This window comes from Simochromis diagramma, unplaced genomic scaffold (assembly GCF_900408965.1).
Source record: "Simochromis diagramma unplaced genomic scaffold, fSimDia1.1 OVJJ01000603.1, whole genome shotgun sequence".
NCBI classification, from domain to species: Eukaryota; Metazoa; Chordata; class Actinopteri; order Cichliformes; family Cichlidae; genus Simochromis; species Simochromis diagramma.
In genome coordinates, this window is record NW_024387414.1 from 2,416,176 (window position 1) to 2,440,132 (window position 23,957).

The following is a 23,957-nucleotide window of genomic DNA, read 5'->3' on the forward strand; positions in this document are numbered from 1 at the left end:
TTATTTGTCTTACACTGAGCCTTGGTGCAGCTCATCCCCATCTGCCTGAAGAAGGCTGTTTAGCCCCTCCCCTTTTGAGCCAACTTTCTACTGATTGGCTCTGTTTTTTATTTTTTATTTTTTTTACTGATGGTTTGAAAAACAATCTGTCTGAGATGACCATATGAGGATATCTTCTTTATGACATCACACAGTGCCAAGAGTAAAAAAAAAAAAAAAAAAAAAGTTTTGTTGTAACACTGAGCAACCTTCATGCCATTTTTCTGCAGTGCATTGTGGGAAATGTAGGGCGCTGGTGCCTGAGCAGGGGAACAGCGGCAGCGTAAATAATAATAATGATGATAACTCCTGAACATCGCAGGTCTGAGCTGTAAGAGTGGAGGAGGAATTTTCCAGGAACGCCCGCTGTCAGTCTGTCCTCCTCCTTCTTCTTCTGTGTCCTCATTCTGTGGTCTGATTGGTTGGTTTGCAGACAGACAGGTAGACAGAGCCAGCCCATTGGTGGGGGACGGTGGGCAGGTAGGTGGGGGTGTATTCTGATTGGTGGACAGCTTGGCATGGAAGCTCTCAGCATGGCATGGTGCCCCCTCCCCCTGTCTCCTCCACCATCCATCTAATGCTCCTCACCTCTAACCACAGTGTGTGTGTGTGTGTGTGTGTGTGTGTGTGTGTGTGTGTGTGTGTGTGCGTGCGCGTGCGCGGGTGTGTCGCCTGTTCGGCTGCTGGAGTCTTGTATTATCACTCATCGGCTTCTTTTGGAATTCAAGTCACCAGAAATTTACACGTTTGAGGTTTCATCTCATCCCAGGACAGAGAGGTGCAGGACGAGTTGGATAAATTAAAGATGAGAAATGATTCTTACATTAACATCTGGGAATAATAAAGAAGATAAACGATGAAGGCACTGAGTGCAAAAGCAGCTTAAACCTGCATCCTTTCTGATGACCTGCAGGGGGCGACTCCTCAGTTTGAAAAAGAAGTGCTTTGAAAATATGATTTATATCCCAGGTAAATACTTTCCTGGTGAGTTTATGGCCTCGGTTGCTCCTTTCAGGTCTTATCAGGTGTTTAATTTTTAAAATAAAGTTGTCTTTAGTGTCCAGAAGGACGGACGATAAACCCCACGTGACGATCTCCAGTTTCAGTCAGGTCTGGTTACAAAAAGCCATTATGGAGACGTAAAAGCACTCAGAGGCTTCGGAAGCAGCTGGAAGGTTCGTTTTGTTTTTTTATAAAGCATTTAGTCCTTAATGGAGCGAGGCCAGCAGTGTGATCCCGTCTCTAATCCTGCTCCTCTCTGTGCTGCTCTCAGATGAAACTGATAAAAACACCTGCAGCTTTTTTTTTATTTACTCATATTTCTGAATCTGCAGCAGCTAAAACCAAACGAGCCGCCTCTCTCTGTTACGGTCTCGTGACGTCCGACTGTTGGTGGGTGTTTGAGTGCGCTGGTGTCCGGATAAATCCCGTCCCTCCCCCTCGCTGCTCTGTGGCCTGGCTGAGCGTCCTCGCTGATGAGCAGAGGATTGTGGGATTGCTTCCTTCCTTCCATGTCTGCACTGATAAATCTGAAAACACTGTTTGTGTCAGTTTGATAGGAACGCTTCTGGTTGTTGCTCGTTCACACTGCAGTCAGGCTCAGTCTGAGGTTTCAGCCTCGGTAGATCATCTCGACTGACTCCTGCTGGTTTTTCTGGGACCACGTTTGACAGAAATGCTCGGTGAGAGGTCGTATTGATTACCAGAAGCTAATTGAACAAATGTGACATGAAGACTTGGCCTCAGAGTCGATCTTCAGGTAACGTTAGCAAAGGTGCTGCTGTTTCCTGTATTAGCAGCGACCCGATGACTGTGGAGTAAAATCCTCCATGTTTCTGTGTTTTTGGTTAGAACAGGAAGTGTTATCATGAGGTTCTTGAACCATGACTGTAAAAAGCATGAAATTGGCCAGATTTAACTCTTTAACTTTAATTGTATGTTTCATGTAGAAGGTGGAGGAAGCCAGTGTGCTGAGCAAAGATCACGTCTGCGTTTGAACACCGACAGACGTGATCTTTGCTCAGGACGCACAACTTATCTTTAAAAACACACCTGAATGATTCTTTGACTTGAAGATTTCTGTGGTGTAGATGGAGACTCTGCTCTGAGCACCAGTAATAATTCTCATCTAAAAAGTTTCCAGACTAAATTCCTGGTTAAAAACTGGGAGGTGGTTTAAAAAAATGTCAGCGGTACACAAGAGAAATATTTAAAGCCAGTTTGTTTTCTTCTGAGCAGAGGTTAGTAAGGGCAGCACAGGTGTCTGTTTTATTTGTGGTCCGTGCAGAGGCGTTAGAGGACAGTCTGCAGGAGCTGTCGGGATGCTTTGTAAACTGCTGACGAAGTCGCTTCACTTCAGTGTAAGAACTTTGTGATCAGCTCTAGAAAGGAGCGAAATGAAGAGAAACATGTTTTCACATTTATTGTGAGTAGTGTGGACATGGTGAGTTCAAGGGTCACATGACTGCTGGCTGACGCTCTCGTTTCTCTGCAGGACGACTGAAGCTGACGGCCTGACGGACGCCACGTCGTCGCTGCAGGACGGGCTGCGGGGTGTCAACCAGCACCCTGAGGCCTCTGCCGCCTCCCTGCTGCTCTTCCTGGATTTATTTCCTTCTTAGCCAACGACAGGAGCGGCAAAAGCGATCAAAGACCGATGGAAACTTTACAGGACAGGACGGTCTTAAATCTGGACAGACTGTTATGAGACGATGGCCAAACGTCTGGACTGCTGTGACGTCTGATATGAGCTGACAGGAATCGCGCTCCTCCGTCGGGACTCAAAAAAATCCTTATTAACCCTGAAATCAGTATCTGCTCTCCAATCAGTATTTCTCATTGTTTCTTTGTTGCACTTTAAACTTTTAGATCATTTTCTAACCCGAACGTGGCTGATGATGTGCATAGATGCATAATGTGTTTGTATATTTATGTTTGACATGCTTTAATTTTTTTCTTTTGGAGAATGCGGGCACATGAATTTTTCCGTTTTTGTTTTTTTTGTGATCCAAATTTAATTTTTTTTGTCTCCATCTGTTTTTAATCTTTTTTTCTCTGCACCGTGTTCGATGGAGGATTTTCAGGCTGAAACCTTAAAGTGTACTTTTTTTTTTTTTCTTTTTTCATAAAGTTGAGATAAATTTTAAGTTTTCTTTCATGTGTGTTGTGTTCCCATCTGTAGTTTCTGGAGGCTTTCCTCCTTTATCCAATCAGGGTACTCCACTGATCCTAAGCTGTCCAATAGGACGTGAGCAATACGAGGAAATCTGTACGTCGATTCTCAGTCTTCTGCTCCGGTGGACGTTCCTTTTATTTCAAACTTCCTTCAGCTTGAAGAACAAAAAGACTCGAATCGTATTTAAACTCATTTCTTCTCTGTGTGCTTCTGCTGTCGTCTCTTCACCTGTTTGGAGAAAACAAAAACCTCCAGGAAGCCACTGGTGACCTTTGACCTGAGACAGAACACGTGTAGCTGTTGACTTGGTGCGAAGTGGACTGTTAGCTGTAGCTGTAGTAAACGGGAATGCTTAGAAACGCGATGAGCTGCTGTGTGTTGACCTGATGATCAAACTCTGCTTGCTGTTTTTGTTTTGTAATTACTTTTTAATAAACGCTCCAGAACAAACGCACACGTCGGCATCGTGTGGACACAAATATTTAAAAGAGCAGTAAAAAGGAGTGTTTGACACACCATCACTGTAGATTTGAAAATGACATGACCAAGATGTGAGTTGAGTTAATCTAAAGGGCGTTAATAAAATGACTGAATTAACCACTTCTTTTTCCCCCTAGCACCACTTTCAGAATCAAATAACTGGACAAACTGAGTTTGTGGATTAAACCTCACTTCCTGTCTTTGCCTCCAATGTTCCCACACAGCTTAAATCACATTTAAGGATCGCATCAGTCAGGAAGGCTTTAGACAAAAGGTGAATGATCATTTCTACCTGCAGTAATTGGCTCCGACTTGATGTCACCTGTTGTTGACACCTGCTCAGTTCCTCAGGCTGGCGGATTAGGAGAAGGTGGGGCTGCAAAGCGGCTTGCAGGTGCAGAGATTTGTTTAGGATGTGTAGATTTGCCAGGGCCGTCACAGAGTTTGGCTGGACTGGATTAATTAACTTTGAGGTGCTTCAGGATGTTTCCGCTCTCACCCAAAAGACTTTCACTCCTAACCGCTAACGGGGAGTCCCACGTATTTGACCCCTACTGGGGTTGTCCCCTTGGAGCTGGTCCTGAGAGTTTTCATATGACTCATTATAGACACGTGGTTAAGGTGCGAGTCTGGTTTGATTGAGGAATCTGGTAGCTGATCGCTGGCGCTTGGAAATAATTTCAGGTGGACACGGAGAGACCCAGGCGTTAAAGCAGCTGACACTAGAGATTAATCTATAGAGACGCCATCGTTCAGCGTCTAGATTTGAAAAAGTTTTTTAGATGTGAGATGGGAAAACCCTGAATGATCGGGAACCTACAGACTCGTTTTAATAATTCAATTCAATTTTATTTATGAAGCGCCAAATCACAGCGGTCCTCTCATTGGAAGAGAGCCAGAGAGAACTGAACTCAACCATGCTAACCTTCCCTCCTTTGCTTTAGCTGGCACTGGGTCTATCACCAACCCTCAGTTTGTGTTCAGGAAGTGAAAAGCATGATCAGCTGATTTGGAGTCAGCTGATCGACTCGACTGCTGAATATTCTGGGTCTTGGGTTTCTTTCACAGAACGTTTTTGGTTGTCCAGTCAATGATGCTGGAAATCTGTTTCTGTCCCAGTAATAAACACCGGTGACTCCGCCCACACGTCACACTCGGCTGTGTGCAGTTTTCAAACCTGTGCCAAGCTGTTGTCTGTATTTCAGTCACATATTTTACTATTTTAAATAAATTGTAGTCGTTTACAGAAGCAAAAGAACAAAAACTGCCCAAACACTCATGACCTGACCGTACACTCAAGAAAAGATCTTCAAATATGAGAGAGTCAAAGTGGTCTTATGTTGTAGAGATAATGCTCGATCATGTCTTTCCACAAGCTTCCTGTGCAAATGTCTAATTCTTTACAGACTTAAATCTGCGAGCAGATCACCCGACATGACTTTCACACGCTTGGCTCTAAACTGATGTAGAAATGCATGTTGCATTTGAGGTCTGCAGGAAATCTGAGACCGAGCTTCTGGTGCATTCACGAGTCACTCTGAAGAGTACAGTAATGTGAAGAGTGGTTTAAATGAGCCGTTTCCTGCTGGCTGATCCTCTGAAGTGATATTCACACAAAAGCAAAGTCGACTTTTTTCTAACCTCATTTTGTCTTTATTTAAATAAACAGAGCTGTACATGAACACAGTGGAGAAAGTGAACAGTAGAAAAGTGAAAACGTGTGCACAGAGTCCGAGCTGGAGTTTGTTTTTGGCGTTTTTAAATCTGCGTTGCTGGTTTACAGGATTAAACATGGCAGATTCAAACGTTCGCATCAGAGCGGTTTGTCTCTGTCCGCTGATCTTTACTCCGCCTTTCAAGAATCGCTCGTGTGGTGCAAACCTGTGAGCACTTTTTAAACATCCAAACCTCTGAAGGCACATTCCCGTCAGCGCCTCCATACGAGACCGAGACTCCTCCCCGATTCGAGTACCGACCTGCTCGTTTAGCAGCGGCGGTTTAATTTCTCGACTTCCTCTGAGTGTCACTTAACGTCTTCAACATTAAAACATTTCTTCTTCTGTGACGGAGGCCTCAGGAGAGAGTCGTGACAAAAGAAGGACACAAAGTGCGGGGTCTTGCGAGTCAGCTGATCCACGGCGCCGCCCTCAGGGCGAGTCGTCGAGCGGCGCCATGAGCAGCTGCAGCTCTTTGAAGGTGCTGCCGTGACGACCGACCTGCGTCGCCTTGTTCTTCACGATGTTGCTCAGGTTCTTCAGCTGCTTGCAGCACACTCGGCACTTCTGGTGTCTGGAAGCACAAAAACATCAGAGGCTCAAACGCAGAAGACAAAGACGTTGGCGAGTCTGTCCGATTAAAACGGTTTTCCTTCAGTGATCGAACAAACCGCCACTGATGATGTGTTGCTATGAATTATGGGACATCTTTGCTTCAGTGTCTCGCCTGATTTACATCATCTCCGCACAAACCTTTATAAGAGAAACTGACTGTCGCTGGTTACAGTTCAGTTCATTTTATTATGAAGGTTCCTGTCGTCTGAATACTACACCAAAGGTGGTTTAATGTTTCCTTTTTTACCTCCTTTGGAGGAGGAGACACTGAAGCATCCTTCATTCACAACAAATGCAGTGAGGCGCAGAATGAGTGCTGCCCCACCGCACTAACACGCTGCTCTCTCTGACGTCCTTTAACCTCAGCAGCCTGTGTGCTGCTGGCGAGGACGCAGGCCCTCGCCAACAGCACACAAGTGACACCTGCTGGACAAACAAACCTACTACAGTCACTAAAATACAGCTGTGGCTCCTGCAGATGCACAGAGTGCAAAGAGGAGACCTGGAAGGGAAAAGCAGCCGGCTGAGGAGCGATTACAGCAGGAATCAAGTCTCTGGGTTCGAACACGTGTCAGACATCTTTAAAAACGTCCCACACAGAACGAGAGGTGGAGTCAGCTGAGGTTTGGGGAGTTTCCTCCTCAGAGTAATCTGAGTAATCAGCAGATTGATTGACGGTGCTGCTAAATCAGTCAAGCAGCTGTTGGACAGATGTGAGACTCACCGCTCCTCTCGTGTGATGTCGACCCCGACGGACGGCGTGGCCTTTAGAGTGTCCGAGATCAGCGTCCAGAAGTGCTTCATGACGAGTTTCAGAGACGTGCAGCCGGTCTGTATGTAGCTGAGGAAACGCACAGAGAAGGAAGCTGATTGGATGATCGAATTACACGACATACCGACACACTGACGGCATCGGGGCAGGTTCAGGTTCAGGACGGGAGGAAGCGGAGATCTGCTCCACCTCCTGACAATCAAAGTACTCCGGGTGACCTCAGGTTACCAAACAGGAAATGATCTTTGATTCAGACATTAAGTAAAAACAGAGTTTTAAATTCACTTTGAGAAGACGAAATCATCCCTGATGCAACCCGAGCTGCCTCCCGGCAGTTCGTCTGAAGCATCATCAGAACTCATTTCTCTCATTGTAATGGTGAAACCCACAAAGTCATCCGTCACACTTGATGAAAACGCCCACAAAGATGCTGACGTTGTTTTAAAACGAACCCTCTGCCGCTGAACGCTCGCGCGCCGTCTCTGGACAACAGAAACTTTACCTCGGAGCCGCTCACCTCTCGTACTTGCTCTGCAGCAGTTTGTCGAGCTGAGGAAGGACGGCCATGCACACGTCCAGCTTCCACAGAGATCTGGAACAGCAGCACAACATCTGGTTTTATACGTTCATAAAGGTCAGCAACCCGCAAACAACTGCAGGTCAAAATCTTCAAAATTAAACTTAGAAGACAGATGCAATCAAATAAACAATGAAAACTTTTCAGTGATTGGAAACAGAAGAGACTGAAAATAATAATAATAAAGCTGCGTAAAACTATTCATCTGTCATCAATCGTCAGCTTCTGTCACTGTTTTTACATTTTTTGGGTTAAACTAACAAAGAACGGTTTTGTTTTTGAACTCCAGTGTAAATAAAGGTTTGTACTTGTATAAAATCAGAAGTGTGTGTGTGTGTGTGTGTGTGTGTGTGTGTGTGTGTGTGTGTGTGTGTGTGTGTGTGTGTGTGTCATCTTTGTCAGGACAGGAAATTGGCATGCTACTATACTTGTGGGGACAAAATGGCCTATTGTTGCAGAATAAGCAGATTTCTTTGTGTCTTTAATTAAACAAGCGGCGCACAACTTTAGGCTCTACAGCATAGGTGTCAAACTCTGGCCCGCGGGCCAAATTTGGCCCACAGACTAATTACATTTGGCCCACGAAGCCATACCAAATTACTATTAGAGCTGGCCTACTGGTATTATACAGCTAATATATATATTGTTTAGTATTAAGCTTTGCTTGTTCCATATTCAGTTTTTCAGCAAAACGTGTTTGAGTCCATAAGAAAAGATTCATTCTCATATCTGGAGGAAGATTTTTTTTTTTCAATAAATATTAACGTTAGCCCGCGACCTTGTTCCAGTTTTGAATTTTGGCCCACTGTGTATTTGAGTTTGACACCCCTGCTCTACAGTAATTAGTCATTTAACTTGACCGGATAGATGTGTGAAACTCTCATCCCTGAGGAGCAGCCAAGCCAAGGTGTGACTTAGGGTTCTCACAAAGATGTAGAAACGGGTTTGTGTGTGTGTGTGTGTGTGTGTGTGTGTGTGTGTGTGTGTGTGTGTGTGTGTGTGTGTGTGTGTGTGTGTGTGTGTGTGTGTGTGTGTGTGTGTGTGTACCTGTTTAGACAGCTTTGTAGGACCGAAACTTGAAATGTTACTATACTTGTGGGGACCAACAGTCACCTGTGAGGACAAAGTGCCTGTCCCCACGAGCTTGAATGCATTATTGAGGCTCAAATCCTCAGGGTTACGAGTAGGCGTTCATTTTTCATGGTTTGGGTAAGCTGCTCTCTAAAGCATGATGTCAATGAGATGTCCTCACTAAGATATGAAAACCAGTGTGTGTGTGTGAGACTCACGGCTGGGGGTTGATGATGTTCAGGATGTCCACGACTATGGACGGATCACTCATGGAGACGGCGGTGTCAAGAGCGATCTGCACACAAACAAAGAGCAGTTTGAAAATAATTTTATTGACACAAACGAACTGAAAACAAAACAATAAAAGAAGGAGCTGCATGAATGAGCTGCCCAGCTGTATCCGGGCAGAAGACCGCCAAACGGTCATGACCTTCACACACACGCGCCAGCTGCTGGTACCGGTGTGTCAGCCTCACCTTGATGCCGTCTCGGGTCCACACCCCTCGGACCGTCTGCAGGTTCTTCAGTCGGCTGCTCAGCATCACACACATGGTCTCGTGACCCTTCTTCATCTGGGTCAGGGCCTCCTCGTCACTCAGGGCTCCAGATCTGTGGTTGGGTGAAGACTGATCGACCACAGACGTTCAGCTTTATTCTCATCATCAAAGCTGTCGCGAGAATCTAAAAACACTGACGCGTGCACTCACGGGCAGGAAGTCGGCCACGTTCAGCCCGATGGGCTCGTTCCGGGCGCTCGAGATGATTTTGAGCTGCGGTTTGGATTTGGCCGCGGTGACGGGGGGCTGGGTGGGAGCGGGGTGGCTGGAGGACACTGTGCCCGCAGCTGGAGGGGACGGACGCTTCACAGCGGAAATGACCGTAGGCTCCACCCTCACCACGGGAGTGGAGGCAGCCAGCGGAGGACCCTTTAAAACAACAGACACGAGCAGTCACAGCCTTTAGTCTCTGATCTCAGCTGTTTTTATGGGCATTTGATTTTTGGAAAAAACTGTTAATAATGACAGAAACAAGAAATTATTACAAAATAATTTCTCACACATCGTTTTAGTTGTTAATTTAGACTCATAAAACCTCTCATAACCGCACTCAGACCAAAGTCACACTGCTGTTAAAGGTTTTAGATGGTTTTGAATTAAACTGATTTTCTGAAGACAAAGAAAAATCTTTAACTAAAGAAAGAAAACCGAGCGGCTGGAGGACTACTTTGTTGTAAACAGCAGGTATTTGAGCTCTGATAGGTTCGTTCCATTTATAGTCCGCTGTCCTAAGGCGTCCATGTTTCCACACAGACACACGGCTGCTGCGTTCACTGACCTGCTGTTTATCAGGAAAAGGAGACTTGATGTCCTTCAGCTGCCGGCTGATCGCCAAAATGGAGTCTGAGCAGAAGAAGAAATCATCAGGAAACGACCCAGTAACCACAAAACAGGAGCTGAAACACCTCTGTCGTGTTTTTGTGTCGTGTTTTTGTGTCGTGTGTTTTTGTGTCGTGTGTTTTTCACTGTCGAACACGTGATTTATTGTTCGTGTTTCATCTATAAACTGAAACGTGGGAGGCGCGTCGTCTCCTGATGTCTCACAGAAACGTGAAGCTGTGCTGGACTCACCGTCCTCTGGAGGAGCGGGAAAAGGCTCCGACATCTTAGGAGGAGTGCGAGCTGGAAGAGAGGAGAACGAGGAGCTCAGAGTGTAAAATAAATGTGACGACATGAAAACAAAAGGCATTAAAAGAAATGACGAGAGGTGCTTCGTGTCTTTGTCCTCATTAGAATGAATATTTTAAAAAGGCGAAAAGAACCAATCAGATCCTCCCATCCTGTTTGGCCCTTACAGCGAGTAATGTTTACTCCTCTCACTTTTCAAATATGGCCTGCTTCTCAAAATCAGCCAGAGCAGAACTGATGGCGATGCTGCAGGTGGATCAACAGGTGAGGAAATGGAAGCTTTCGGGGAAACTAAACACAGATTTTGTTGGTGCAGTGTTGATTAAAGATGAACTCAGCGTCCTTTTCAATAGATTTCACAGATCTTGTTCTATGTACGTATAACTGTATTCTTTATTCAACATCTGAGCTGCGATGCTCCGGGTCCACCTACAGATGGCGCTCTTTGGCTGGAAGATGGCCTTGTAGTCCTCGGCGTTGTGGATCTCAGCAGACGACAGCTTCTCGTCCGCCTCGTCCTCGCTAGGGCTCCGCCTCTCCCCTTCGGGGCTCCGCCTGTCAGACTCTGAACGGTGCTTCAACCTGATGACATCACAAACATTTGTTTGTTTGTTTTTTAGAAGAAAAACTGCAAATTTTTTACTTTATTTACTTTTATTAAAGAATCTGGAAGTGAAACTTTTCCACTGAAGTCAAATAAGATTTTTTATATATATATATTTGTTTTCTATATATATTTGTATCTACATACATACATACATACATACATACATATGTATATATGTATGTATGTATATATGTATGTATGTAGATACAAATATATCTGTACGCACATACGCACAGATATATTTGTATCTACAGGAAAAGCCGAGCTGTGATAAGAACCTTGTTTCGGCTTCAGAGAGGATGAACTTTCTCTTTGACATGTGATCTGAGTGTTTGATGAATGAAACCAGTGGCTCATGTATAAAACTTTAAATCCAGGAGTCAGTACTTGTAGTATTTTCTCCTGTCTCTCAGTGTGCTGTACCTCTGCGATCTGCAGGTGGTCGTGGGTCTCTCGTAGTTCTTTCGCAGTGCCGCTCCTTTGGGGTCCTTCTTCGGCTCTGTGAGCGGCTGGTCGTCCTGGATGATCCCCTGGATCACGGCGCCACCGCTCTTCTTTACCCTCTTCAGATCGACCACGTAGGACGACACACTCGACAGCTGATGAGACACGCCGATCTGACATGTGGAGAAGGAGGAAGATTAAGATTACCTAAAACTTCTGCACGGTACTGTTACTGAGCGGTGGGCGGAGCTACACACCAGCTGCTGGTTGCAGATGGCGAGGTCAGACACCTTTCCCCAGCTCACCGGCACCGCGTCAAAGCAGCGGTCCGGTTCCCAGCCGAAGACCCGCAGCGAGTCCGTGGCGCCGCTGTACAGGCAGGAGCCATCTGGGCTAAAACATATACACCTGAAACCACAGGGACAGGGGTCAGAGGTCAGAGGTCACATTCCAGTTACACCCTGCTGCAACGGGGAAAAACTCACCTGACCGGAGTCGTGTCGCCCTCCAACGAGCCGATCATCGTAAACTTCTCCAGATCCCACAGCTTGATGGTCCTGCAAGCACATGCAGAGTTCATATAGCTGCAGCTCATTAGAGACGCCTGTAGGTGTTTTATAGTGTCAGGTGAAGACGCTACAACACGGCTGAGGAACAGGAAGAGACCTCCAACAGATCCACGGTCAGCAGTGACAAGTCAGTAAATGAGGAGAAAGAGAAAAGAGGAACGAAACACGAACAAAAGAGGGCAAAGTGCACCTCTCAGTGCATCATGGGAAGTCCCCAGGAACCTGAGGGATGGTTAGGGTCGCCTAACCCAGCTCTAACTACAAGCTAAGCTAAAGATATTTTTATAATTAATTGAAGAAAGTATGTGTTTGAGTCACTTCTTATTCTCATAAATGAGAGTAAGATTTATTCCATCAATAAACTGTTTGAGATAAAAATGACCCTGCTCCCTGTTCTGTCACTAAAACAGGCCAAAACCTACAAAATGTCTCATTTCTTTGAAGTGACACATTCAAAGCTTTAACGGCTCCATCACGATCACATGACAATCGGAAAATCAGGCCACAAACTACAGCTTTGCTTGCTGGTGTAACTTATAAACTGTCTCTAACACCAGGTTGGTGTCCTCAAATTAAACATAATAATCAATTTAAGTGATTAATGTTGGAATACTTATTTATACTTCATATGCAAAAATAAAGAAATGATTAAATACTGAGTGGATTTGCTGGTTGTGTTGGAGAAAGGATGAGTTATTATTTCCATTTGCTTTTAGTTATAAATGCATGATTTAGTGGCACATGCAGAGGACATGTAGAAGACACAGGACATGTATGTGAAAAAAAGTAAAAGAATTTCAGACTAAAAGAAATGTTACATTTAAAAAAATGCCACAAACAATCAAACTCAGCACCAAAATAAAATCTTGGCGGCACAGAGAGAGGACAACCTCGCGCAGCCTCTGAGCTTCATGAAACAGAAAAACTAAACGAGCCACAAAGTGTCACAAACACTGATTCCACTCAGGAGTCGCTCCTTCAGCTCCGAGCTGCTGCGTCTCTAAGCGCTCGGCCTGCGGCGACGTACCTGTCGGAGCTTCCGGAGGCCAGCAGGTACTCGTTGGGGTGGAACTGGACGATGTTGACGGCGGCGGTGTGAGATTTGAATTCCGTGATGGTTTTGCCCTGAGCCAGGTCCCACAGCTGAGGGAGACAAGAGGACAGGGCTGAGGTCATCGAACAGGAAGAGAGCAGAGCTCACCTCCTTCAGCCAATCAGAATGAGCGATTTTATTACAGGATGCTGCCGGTTTGATGCTTTCACAGCATTTACAGAATAAAGACATCATGTTCACACTTTTAAATTCCCAAGATGCTCTCAAACACCCGAACATCCGACCGCTGCAAATGAAATGAAACTTAATTCTAAACATCGATGAAATGTTAGCCTAACGAGTCGTTACACATCACCAGCTCATTACTTTATTTAAATAAATGTAACTGAACCTGGGTCATAAAGTGTCCTGAAAACTATTTTAATAGAAAAGATGAATCTTAAAAATCCTAAAACACTGAAGTGATTCAACAGACGGACCTTTTAAAACCATTTTAAAATGCAGAAGAATCTAAAAATGTTGCGATTCAATCGCTCGTTTTATTTTACAGGAAGATTTTTTTTCTTCTTTTTTCCTGCCCGTCTCATTATTAGATATTTAACTAATGAAAGTCTGATCTCTGAGCAGCGCCTCGGTGTTTGTGGTGATGAGTCAGGACAGAGAGTGACACACGTGAGTACCAAACATGAACCAGGACCAGCTGGAACATCTTAACGTCTTCCAGCCCTTCTGCACAGTTTACATAACAACATCCTGCTGCTGATGTTCTGCTTCACAGTTTACATTCACAGCATCGTGTAACTCCTGCAGGTTATAGTTACTCTGAAGGCTTCTCAGCATCTACTGTTACAGAGTCAGAGTTACCACAACATGTAAGTACCGGGAAAAACAATCCTTAAAATATATTTTATTACATTAAAGGTGAGACGTCAGATCAGGTCGTACCTTGACGGTGCAGTCGTCGCTCGCTGAAGCTAACCACTTCCCATCAGGACTGAAGGCCAAACTCCTCACAGCCTGAGTGTGACCCTGCAACACCAACAGCAGCACTGGTCAGATTTTTGCTATCGAGACTCATGTGAAGCTTTTATTTTGAAGGAAAGTAGAAGCCCTGAGCCTGGTTCTGGAGTTTTTCCTTCCCACTGTCGCCAAAGTGCTCATAGGAGGTCATATGATTGTTGGTTTTTCTCTGTATGTAGATCTTAAAGTATAAAGCGCATTGAGGTGACTGATGTTGTGATTTGGCGCTGCATAAACAAAATGAAATTGAAGTCTCTCAGTTCTTTGAAATGCAATAATCCGTTTCCTGTAAGACTCCATAAAAGCTCCGACTGACACAGTTTAATCCGAATCATTCTGAGCGTCCTCGGCTTTGGCTCACAGTGACCACGTTTCTGTGTGTGTTTGTTTTGTATGTGATGGTACAACTGTGGAAAACAAGCATCAGAATGTAGAGCGGGGCTTAAACTTAAATCTGTCAGAAACCTGAAAACAATCAGGATTTAGCTTTTCACACGGTGCTGTTTCCAGGTCAGATGAGGTCAACTCATTTGCATAAAAGATCAGATTCCACTGAAGCAAATGTCCACATCACACTTTGTTAGGTCACCACAGGTGTGTTTACCAAATCCACCTGCAGCCACTGTCCACCTGTTAGAAACGTGCACCTGGATTCGAGCAGGATATTAGAAGCCGGCCTGTCACGCTGAGCACAAACTTACCTTATATCTGAACACGTATCCTTTCCTCCGCACGTCCCACAGCTGACAGCAGCGACAGAAAAGAAGAGACATTTCATTAGAGTGGATTAAGACTTCAAAGATGTTCTCACACAGGAAAGCACGCCTACCTTAATGTTTGTGTCCATGGAGCTGGAGGCCAGGAAGTCTCCAAAGGGATGGAAGCCCAGGCTGGTGATGTTGGCTTTGTGTCCCATCAGAGTCCTTAAAACTGAGCACAGGAAGCAGCAGGGTCACCTCTTTGCATCTCTTTCTAACTAAGACCCAGCTTAGGTGCATTAAAACGCCTCCGCATGATGGGACGGACGATTATTCTGACTGCGGGGTACAACGTCCTCCGTTACAGCCTGAGACTGAACACTGAGGAAGCTGTATCAATTTTCAAAATAAGAGTAGATGGAAAAACACTAATAATAATAACATATACTCAATCAGACCGATGTACTATATTACATCATGTGGTATGACGGATGTCCTGTCTGTGTCCTCGAGGCAGCAGAGGTGGAAGAGCTCATAGCTCAAACTTTACACTCAGAAATTTAGAAAAATCTCACCACACTAATAAAAAAAAAGCAACGTTGTTGATTTTAACACATTTCAGCTCTTTGTGTGTCATATTTCTAATCGACTGGTTCGCTCACTTCACTTCTCTTTGTCAGTGTGAACCTTACGCTGTCCACCGCTGATCTAAAGCACCTGTGCAGATAAATTACGCACACAGACAGTTTAGAGGCGGTGAAGCTTTGACTAAAAAGCCTCGTAGCCACAGAACAGACAGAGTCTTACTCTTGGCAGCCTCCAGGTCCCAGACTCGTATTGAACCTGACTGCGACCCGGCGACGACCTGCTCCTCCGACACGTTGAAGTGGATAGACTCCACTGGGTTCTTGTGACCAGTCAGACTCTGAGAGGAAACACAGTCAGAACAGACATCATCACCTAAAACTGCACCTCGCTCCTTTCTCAAAACACAGACTGTATATCAAATGTTAGTGTTAGTGTAGCTGCTGAGGGACACCACGTCACCTGTCAATCACAAAATAAGCCCACCTTCCTCTCCTGCTTTATCGTCCCCTGAACACTAATGGAAACCATCATTTCCAAAATGAGCTTCATCTTTTATTCAATAAGACCTGAAAACAGCGACTGAGACAATAAAGCCGTCAGGAAACTGTTTACTGAGCTCAGAGATCAGGTGAGGAGGCGGCTCGTTTTCTCACAGTCAGAGGAGTCGCCCCCTGCTGGACATCCATGAAAAACGCAGGTTTAAGCTTCACTTTTCAGAATTCAAATCTACATCCATCCTTTATATACAGTCTGCGCTCTGCCATGATGTAGTAGTGCACTACACACAACGTAAGAGGTCAGGCAGGTTAGTTTAGTTGGAGGAAGATGGCGAGCAGTGGAGGGGAAACATGAGTCTGTTTAATTCCCATGGAGCGAACTCTGTTTTCATCATTTAACAATCAGAAATGAATCAATAATAAAGATAAAAGCGTGAGGTGGTGACAGGAGAGAGGCAGGTGTGGGCGTCATGACCTGCAGACTGCAGAAGAGCAGTAGGTAAAGGATGGGTTCCTTTGAATCTGCTCATGTTTCAGGCCTAAAAAACCTCGACAGAAACCTTAAAAATTACAAACCCGTCGCATTTTGCATTGAGGGGGACTCACCATGATGCAGTTGGCCTTGCTGACGGCCCAGATGTTGACCCTGCAGTCCTCTCCTCCTGTGGCCAGCAGGCGGCCCGAGCTTTTCCCCAGAGCCAGACAGGAAATGGAGCTGGAGTGAGCCTCGAACTCCTCTGTACGGCAACAAAGGAGGAACAAATTCAGGTCGGGCTGGGCTGCTGGACAGGAAGGGTGTGATGATCGTTTGAGTAACTTTAATACTCACGAAGGCGCCATGCGATCTTGGTAGTGCTGGAGGCAGCCATACTGGTCATACTGGGAGACTGGCTGCTGTGTTTGACGACTGGACCCCGGCTGAGGTTAATTCATGAGATGGACATCAGCTCCTCATTTAGTGTTTGCACTGAGCGTCAAACACCTGCAGGAACACAACACAGTGATAAATAAGTGATAGAAGAGATAAGATATATAAAACCGTCTCAGTCTCGCCTCTCTGACGCTGAGCTCTCATTGCTACTCCCAGTGAAGATGCCAACGTCTTCAGCTCGGCCTCCCAACCACACATCACACACGTCTCACTACCACCCTGTAAACCCTCCTTTTCATGCTGGCTGCCGTCCTTCTGTCACAAATCACCCCTGAAACTCCACCAAGCCTGCACACTTCTTCATGTCTCTTGTGTGCTGTCCCTTGTTTTGGATGGTTGATCCCAAGTATTTAAACTCATCTATTATTGGAAAACACTGTATACAAGCCAGAAGCCAGATGATATAAGTTAGTTAAACTGCAGGAATGTCTTAAAGATATAATGGTAAATGGCCTGTATTTGTATAGCGCTTTTACTAGTCCCGCCTAGAGACCCCAAAGCGCTTTACACACCCAGTCATCCACCCATTCACACACTGGTGGAGGCAGCTACAGTTGTAGCCACAGCTGTCCTGGGGCAGACTGACAGAAGCGAGGCTGCCATATCGCACCATCGGCCCCTCTGGCCAACACCAGTAGGCGGCAGGTGAAGTGTCTTGCCCAAGGACACAGCGACCGAGACTGTCCGAGCCGGGGCTCGAACCGGCAACCTTCCAGTTACAAGACGAACTCCCAACTCTTGAGCCACGATCGCCCCACCCATATAAAAACCTTGATGACCTTTAATTTCCTACAAATATGGTATCTAAGCAGATTCTTACTCTGGATGGCATTAGCTTGGCCTCCAGTAACACTGTGAGGAACCTTGGAGTCATTGTTGACCAGGACATGTCCTTCAACGCACATATTAAACAAATATGTAAGACTGCTTTCTTCCATTTGTGCAACATCTCTAAAGTTAGAAATATCCTGTCTCAGAGTGACGCTGAAAAACTAGTTCATGCATTTATTACTTCCAGGCTGGACGACTGTAATTCATTATTATCAGGAAGTCCTAAAAACTCCCTGAAAAGCCTTCAGCTAATCCAAAATGCTGCAGCAAGAGTCCTGACAGGGACTAGAAAGAGAGAGCAGATTTCTCCTGCTATAGTCTCAGGCTGCTGGTGGATTCCCATGATGCACTGAGTGTTTTCTTTTCCTCCCCTCACTCCCATACCGGCCCCTCCCCGAGCGTGGTTCTTCTCGAGGTTACTTCCTGTGACAATAAGTTTTTCCTCACCACTGTCACCAAGTGCTTGTTCATTTTACCTTTATTTATACAAACAGTCCTGAGACTCAATGCCTCATTTACCTGTTTCAAACAGGCATAATAAAATAACATCAATAAAATATTGAATATTTTACCAAGTGTCTACACAGTCAAACTAAAAACAAGATTCCCAGTGATGATTTCACAAAACCATTTATGCGTCTTTTAAAGTCTACGAGCAAAATCAGCTGAGAGCCTGAAATCCTTCTGTCATGTAATCCATGAGGATGGGACAGAAAAGGAGAATACCTTCTCTCTGAGGTCTGAACAGGAGTGCAAAGAAGTCCTGAGACCGCAGATTGTGACTAAACTATTTGTCAGATTACAGGTAATCTGACAAATAGGAGACGAGCAAACCAGAAATGAATTTAGAGACAAAATGATATCAATGAACCATCCTGCATGAGGCTAATGAGGACTAATCAACCAGTGAATATAAAGTAGTGGTGTGCTAAAGGTTTACAGCCGGTGACAAATCTTAATGCCGTGATAAACAAAGTCCAACGATCCATTTCTAAGAAAAACAAAACTCCAGCTTCAGCCTAGCTTCAACAGGAACTCGATGTTTGTAAGAGTCCACAGCTTCAATGTTAATACCTTGAGAAGATACAAGAGAGGGAAGTTAGGATTAGGGTTAACCGAACCCTCTGAGAAGAACACAACCGTGGGGTTTTTTTTTTATAGATGCATTTCAAAGACAGCCTTAGCAGAAACAGCTGTGACTGTACGATCAAAAGCTAACTGCAAATGCTCGAAAACCATGTCGATACCAGGGTACCAGATTATTACCATAATTAATCATCTGCGTAAAAATAGGCAGTTGCACTTAGATTTTGTCCCACAGCACTGACATAAATAGTAAATAACGCAGGTCCCAAGACAGAAGCCTGTGGCACTCCATCAGTCACATTTAAAAAACTGGAAGAGAGACCATTAAACTGCACACACTGCTTATGGTGAGAAAGGTGCTTAGTAGGGCTGCAACGATACACAAAATTCACGGTTCGGTTCGGTTCGATACTTTGGTGTCACAGTTCGATATTTTTTCGATACAAAAAAAATGTTCATGCTTTTTTAATTTGTCATTTATTAAAATTATAAATATATATTTTAACTCAAAAGTACAGTTTTTAAATTTAATGTTGCTGAAACAACAAAGTAATAAAAAAATAAATCTATCTGATGGAGAAATCCCTCATCTTTGGAAAAGAGAGTTTATTACAGAGAAATGTCTCTTTCCAAAATAAAAGCTATACTATAGCTTCTTCTGGGCTATATTCTCAGCAGCATATTAAACATATCAGGTCCCCATAAGGAGAATCATGTGCTAACAGCTGTCTAAATGACTCGGGTAAAGTTTGTAGCATGCGTGCTTGTTGTTTTTGTCTGCTATCACTTGTCGTTGCACTAGGATGATGTCGGAGTAAATGTGCAGTCATATTTGTTGTGTTCCCACTAGTGCTGTCAGCGTAAATCCGAAATGACGTTAACGCCACAACACGGCATATCTCCGTTAACGAGCTACCGCGGAGCCCAGTGCGTGGGGCTGGACGGCGTCAACACGTTAACGAGCTAACTAGCTTGCGCTGCGCTCAGCGGATCTGCGCTTGACAGTGCAGCCTAGGCGGAGTAGTCGAGCGCAGATCCGCTGAGCTCTCAACACAGACAGCATCGTCAGAAGAAAAGTTGATAACATAAATTAAAATTTTTGTATTGTTCATACATATGCGTACCGAACCGAAAAGCACTGTATCGAACGGTTCAATATCGATACGAATATCGTTGCACCCCTAGTGCTTAGCTTGGTCTGAACGGCCCTTTTCCAATAACCTCTGACATAAAACCCCACGATCAACAGTGCCGGAGGCTTTCAATCAATAAAAAGAGGGGTGCAGTATTTCTTTGCTTCCAGGGCCTCGTAGATATCATTGAGAACGTTAAATTTTAAACCTTTAAGTTACAGTACTGGAGAGATAAAATATCACTTTCATTCTGATAGCTCTAAGGTTGATTATTCCTCAGCCATTAAAGAATCTCAGCTAAAATACAGAGTTTGCAGTTTGGTTTATATTATTAACATCCAAGAATCATCACCTTTCAGGAGGGCAGTACAAAGGCACACTGGGATCTCTGCTGAAGTGTTCAGTTGTATGGAAAGATTAAAAATACAAGACGCTGGCTCATCTATGATGTTTGCAAGCAGACGCAAGAAGAACGGAGACAGATTGTCTGGACCGGTGACTTTTTAATGTTAATGCTCTTCAAAGCTGTCAGAGAGAGAATCTATAGTCTGCCAAAACATCCCAGGGACTTTGAGACTGTCAGTGGTTAAGATCAGAAAGTGATCACATTTGGATTTCCTAATAGAAGCAGCGAAGCTATTACGCAGCTGCCAAACCTTAGCCATTGGCATCAGTGTCGGACTTTCTCGAAGCTGCTCAGGGCTGCTTCCTGTCCCGCCCTTTCACTCTGACCTGGCAAAAAGCAGCATGTTTGTCCACAAGGCAGATAAAACTCTCAGAGTAATATTTACAAGCTAAGTTAACCGTGGCTTAGGCGACCGTGGCTCAGGGGGTTGGGACTCGCATCTGTAACCGGAAGGTCGCCGGTTCGATCCCTGGGCTCTCTGTCCTGGTCGTTGTGTCCCTGGGCAAGACACTTTACCCTACTTGCCTACTGGTGTTGGCCAGAGGGGCCGATGGCGCGATATGGCAGCCTCGCTTCTGTCAGTCTGCCCCAGGGCAGCTGTGGCTACAACCGTAGCTTGCCTCCACCGGTGTATGAATGTGAGAGTGAATGAATAGTGGTATTGTAAAGCGCTTTGGGTGCCTTGAAAAGCGCTATATAAATCCAATCCATTATTATTATTATTATTATTAACACCGTCCATCAATGTAAAACTGACCCAATGTAAATTCATGAAGTCGTGACAAAAGGCTTGCTCATGTAAAAGCTTTAAATTCCCGTTTGTGATGATGCTCAGAGCATGAAACTGTTCCTCGCAGCAACAACCACGCAGCGATCAGTCAAGTCGCTGGTAAAAACTGCTGTGGAGAAATTATGTGGCACATTAATCAAAGATGATTTATCTGGGGAATAAGGTGTGTGGGGCTTTAATCATTTGTGTTAGATTAAAAACACTGTGCTTTAAAATAATCAGACACAGGAGAAAACCGATCCCAATTAAAATCACCTACCAGAATGATTTCATTATAATAGCTGAGCCAAAGAGGAGAACGTGCCAGGGTCGAAGTCAACAACAGTTAAAGACCTAGCTTCATAAAAAACTGCCACACTTCTGCCTTTCTGAGACTGCTTGAGCGATAAATTTTAAATCCATAATTTCCCACATCTCACGTCTCAGAAACAATTATTCATTCGGCACTACCTCCGGTGCTTGCATGTTAACCTTTCCACTCGTCTCTCTCATTGTGTGAATGAGAGAGAGACGAGTGGCACGTTATCCTCTTCGGTTCAGCTGTTTTCCTCCTACTGACTTTCATTCCTCTTGTGTTCAGAGCATACCTCGACCTGCTCCCACTGCAGCTCACGGTGTCATCTGCAAACATCACGATCCACAGAGACTCCTGCCTGGCCTCGTCTATCAGCCTGTCCCCATCACCACAGCAAACAAGAAGGGGCTCAGAGGAGATCCCTGATGTAATCCCACCCCCATCTTGAACCCATCTGTCATTCCTACCACACACCTCACCACTGTCTCTCTCCGTCCTCATACATGTCCTGCACCACCCTCACATCCTTCTCTGCTACTCCCGACTTCCTCATGCAGTACCACAGTGCATCTCGTGATCCATAAAGACACGGTGCAGATACATCATCAACAACCTCAAAGCAACCGCACAATTCAAACTCCTTGATTTTTTTTCTTTTTAATAAACAAATGAGTGCACTTTAATAACATAATTCTTCACCTGCAAACACAAGATTTCACAAATGAACAAACAGAATAAATCTTGTTTGGTGTTATCAGGTGATGTCGGTTGGTGTCTGATATTCATTTCCTGCTATAACAAAAGTCTCCCAAATATGGGATAAATAAGATATTTCTCATCCTCATCAGCACCTTCATCTACATCCAAACTGTTAGATAATATCTATTTTTCTAACACAAAAATAATATTTAAAATCTGCAAGAACCTTCATGTGTTACTGTCTGCAGACTGAAGCGAACATTTCTGTTCCGCTTTATGGAAACTGGCGCATTTTTCTCAGATCATAACGTGTATGAAAACACTGGTAAACTAACTGAGCAGTGCTGTTGTGGTCAGGAGTGTTTGCTCTGCTCTCCTGGAGCTTCAGCTAACTTCAGGTAATCTCATTAAGGTTCTTCATTAAGCTCATTAAACCACAGACGAGCTCATGTTCAGACTAAAACACCAGAGGAGGTCCGTCTGCTCCCCACTTTAACCCGTTAACTCTGTGGCAGGTGCTGACCTAACCACCCGCCGTACCGAGCTCCGGGCTAACGTTAGCCGAACACTGAGGCCGGGCATCGGCGTCAGGAGCAGCGGCTCCCCGGCGGAACTTGGACCGAGCAGACGCAGTCTGGCGTTGGGCAGCTTACCTCCGTCTGTCGGTCACCGACGGACGGCTTAAAGTTGATCCGGTGAGACGGCGACAGCAACTTGTTGACGGTCCGTTTACTGCTCGGCTGCAGCTTAGCAACTGAATCACACACCTCACTTCCGCTGACGTCATTAGCCTTTCCCCCCAAACAACTTTATTAACAAATACACTTCGAAGTCATGACTGTAGAAAACAATCACTAGGTTGAACTTTTCAGTAGCGCCGTTAACTTAGCGGTATTTATCTTAAATTTCCATTTCTAGGTTTCTCTTTGTTTTTATTTTTGTTACGTTTGCCAAACTTTTCCCTTTTTCTCAAATCTTTTCTGGTAAATTTAGATTATTTTCCTTATAATTTTCCCCTAAATGCATCTTTTATTTTCTTGTGATTAAGTATTTTCCCCTCACATATCTGTCCCTTTTCTAAATTTGGTTTGTAGTTTCTCATAAACCTGGTTACCCGCCCCCTCTAAATTTGCCTCTAATGTTTTAAGCTGCACTGAAAGAAAAGCAGCTTTGTAAGAAAATGAAAGCTATCTAAAATAACATTGTGTATTTACAAAACTAAAATAAAACAAAATTAATTAGGAAATTAATTCATTAGTTCAGGGCTGGATTGGGACAAAAAATCGGCTCGGGCATTTTGACTAGAGACCAGCCCACCAGGTATTACAGGAAAAGCCATAAAGCCTTTGAATGAAAACAAACGCTGTTGTGACAGTGATGTACAGTCTTGTTGGTATATGTATGATTTCTATACATTGTACATCAGATGAAAACTTTGGTTGTAAGATTCAGATAATTATTTATTAAAAGCGAGACATTTTAAATGAGAATAAGAAAGAAAAGTATTTCTTTGTGCCCCCCTCTCCCCGTTAATGCCCTACCTGCCCCCCTGGCAACACTTTGCTAGACCCGCCCCTGCACAGTTACCAGCTGTCAGCTACTTAGAAAAGGATCCTGGTGTTATTTGTCTCTCAGAAACAGTTCATAACTTCAACTCCTCCATGTCACCTAAAAGGTAAACCTGTTTCTCCATCACAGCTCTGATGGTTCAGTAAGGACATCTCCTGGTTTCATCTTCATGTTTCCCTCTCACCACATATCCAAACCATATCATGACCAGCAGATTTACAGCTGTGGCTCCAGCAAACATCAGCTGATACTAGAAATTAATATTAAATAAATTCTAACAACAGCTGATCAAGCTTAAACGTGCTGCTGTTGTTTAGCGCGACATCCGCTGGTTTCCTCTTTCTGGCACAAAGTGAGCGATAAACAAACAAGAGAGACGATCAGCTGATCATTGATCAGTTTCATGATTGAATGAGCGAAGAAGACGCAGCTGACAGCGTAAAGACGCAGAATAACTCCAGCTTTGTGTCTTTTTCATTATAGCTGAAGTCCGGGACAAACTGCGTCTCTTCTCAGCTCAACACGAAACGCGTAATATTTTCTCTGAATGAGGGACGATTCCGTTTTTACAGGACGGTTGACAACTCTACTAACTAACCTTATGAATAAAG

The 23,957-nt window shown here is 44.5% G+C and overlaps 2 protein-coding genes across 15 annotated transcripts in view; one reads left to right on the top strand and one right to left on the bottom strand.

Moving 5' to 3' along the window:
• Positions 1-3,668, top strand: part of kifc3 (kinesin family member C3) — a 38,344-nt gene extending 34,676 nt beyond the window's left edge. For 6 of the 12 annotated variants that reach the window (XM_040011907.1, XM_040011912.1, XM_040011904.1 and 3 more), the window contains one exon: positions 362-3,668. In XM_040011907.1, coding sequence (XP_039867841.1) covers positions 362-540 — 179 coding nt within the window. In that variant the 3' untranslated portion in view covers positions 541-3,668. The remainder of the gene's footprint in view (positions 1-361) is intronic. The other 6 variants (XR_005693184.1, XR_005693185.1, XM_040011905.1 and 3 more) reach the window with 6 other exon arrangements.
• Positions 3,157-23,017, bottom strand: katnb1 (katanin p80 (WD repeat containing) subunit B 1). 3 transcript variants are annotated; one of them, XM_040011923.1, is made up of 21 exons: positions 21,553-22,382; positions 21,371-21,454; positions 16,436-16,588; positions 16,213-16,343; positions 15,329-15,446; positions 14,653-14,753; positions 14,525-14,566; positions 13,749-13,832; positions 12,777-12,892; positions 11,666-11,737; positions 11,438-11,588; positions 11,160-11,353; positions 10,563-10,711; positions 10,073-10,123; positions 9,780-9,844; positions 9,152-9,370; positions 8,921-9,070; positions 8,663-8,739; positions 7,314-7,388; positions 6,749-6,865; positions 3,157-5,983 (listed from the first exon to the last, which is right to left on the bottom strand). In XM_040011923.1, exons 3-21 carry the CDS (start codon positions 16,482-16,484, stop codon positions 5,842-5,844), a joined length of 2,103 nt encoding a protein of 700 aa, XP_039867857.1. In that variant the 5' UTR covers positions 16,485-16,588; positions 21,371-21,454; positions 21,553-22,382; the 3' UTR covers positions 3,157-5,841. The 3 variants fall into 3 exon arrangements, with proteins under 3 accessions (XP_039867857.1, XP_039867855.1, XP_039867856.1); XM_040011921.1 differs by lacking the exons at positions 21,371-21,454; positions 21,553-22,382 and adding an exon at positions 22,431-23,017; XM_040011922.1 differs by having other exon boundaries at positions 21,371-22,382.
• Between the last annotated feature and the right edge of the window lie 940 nt (positions 23,018-23,957).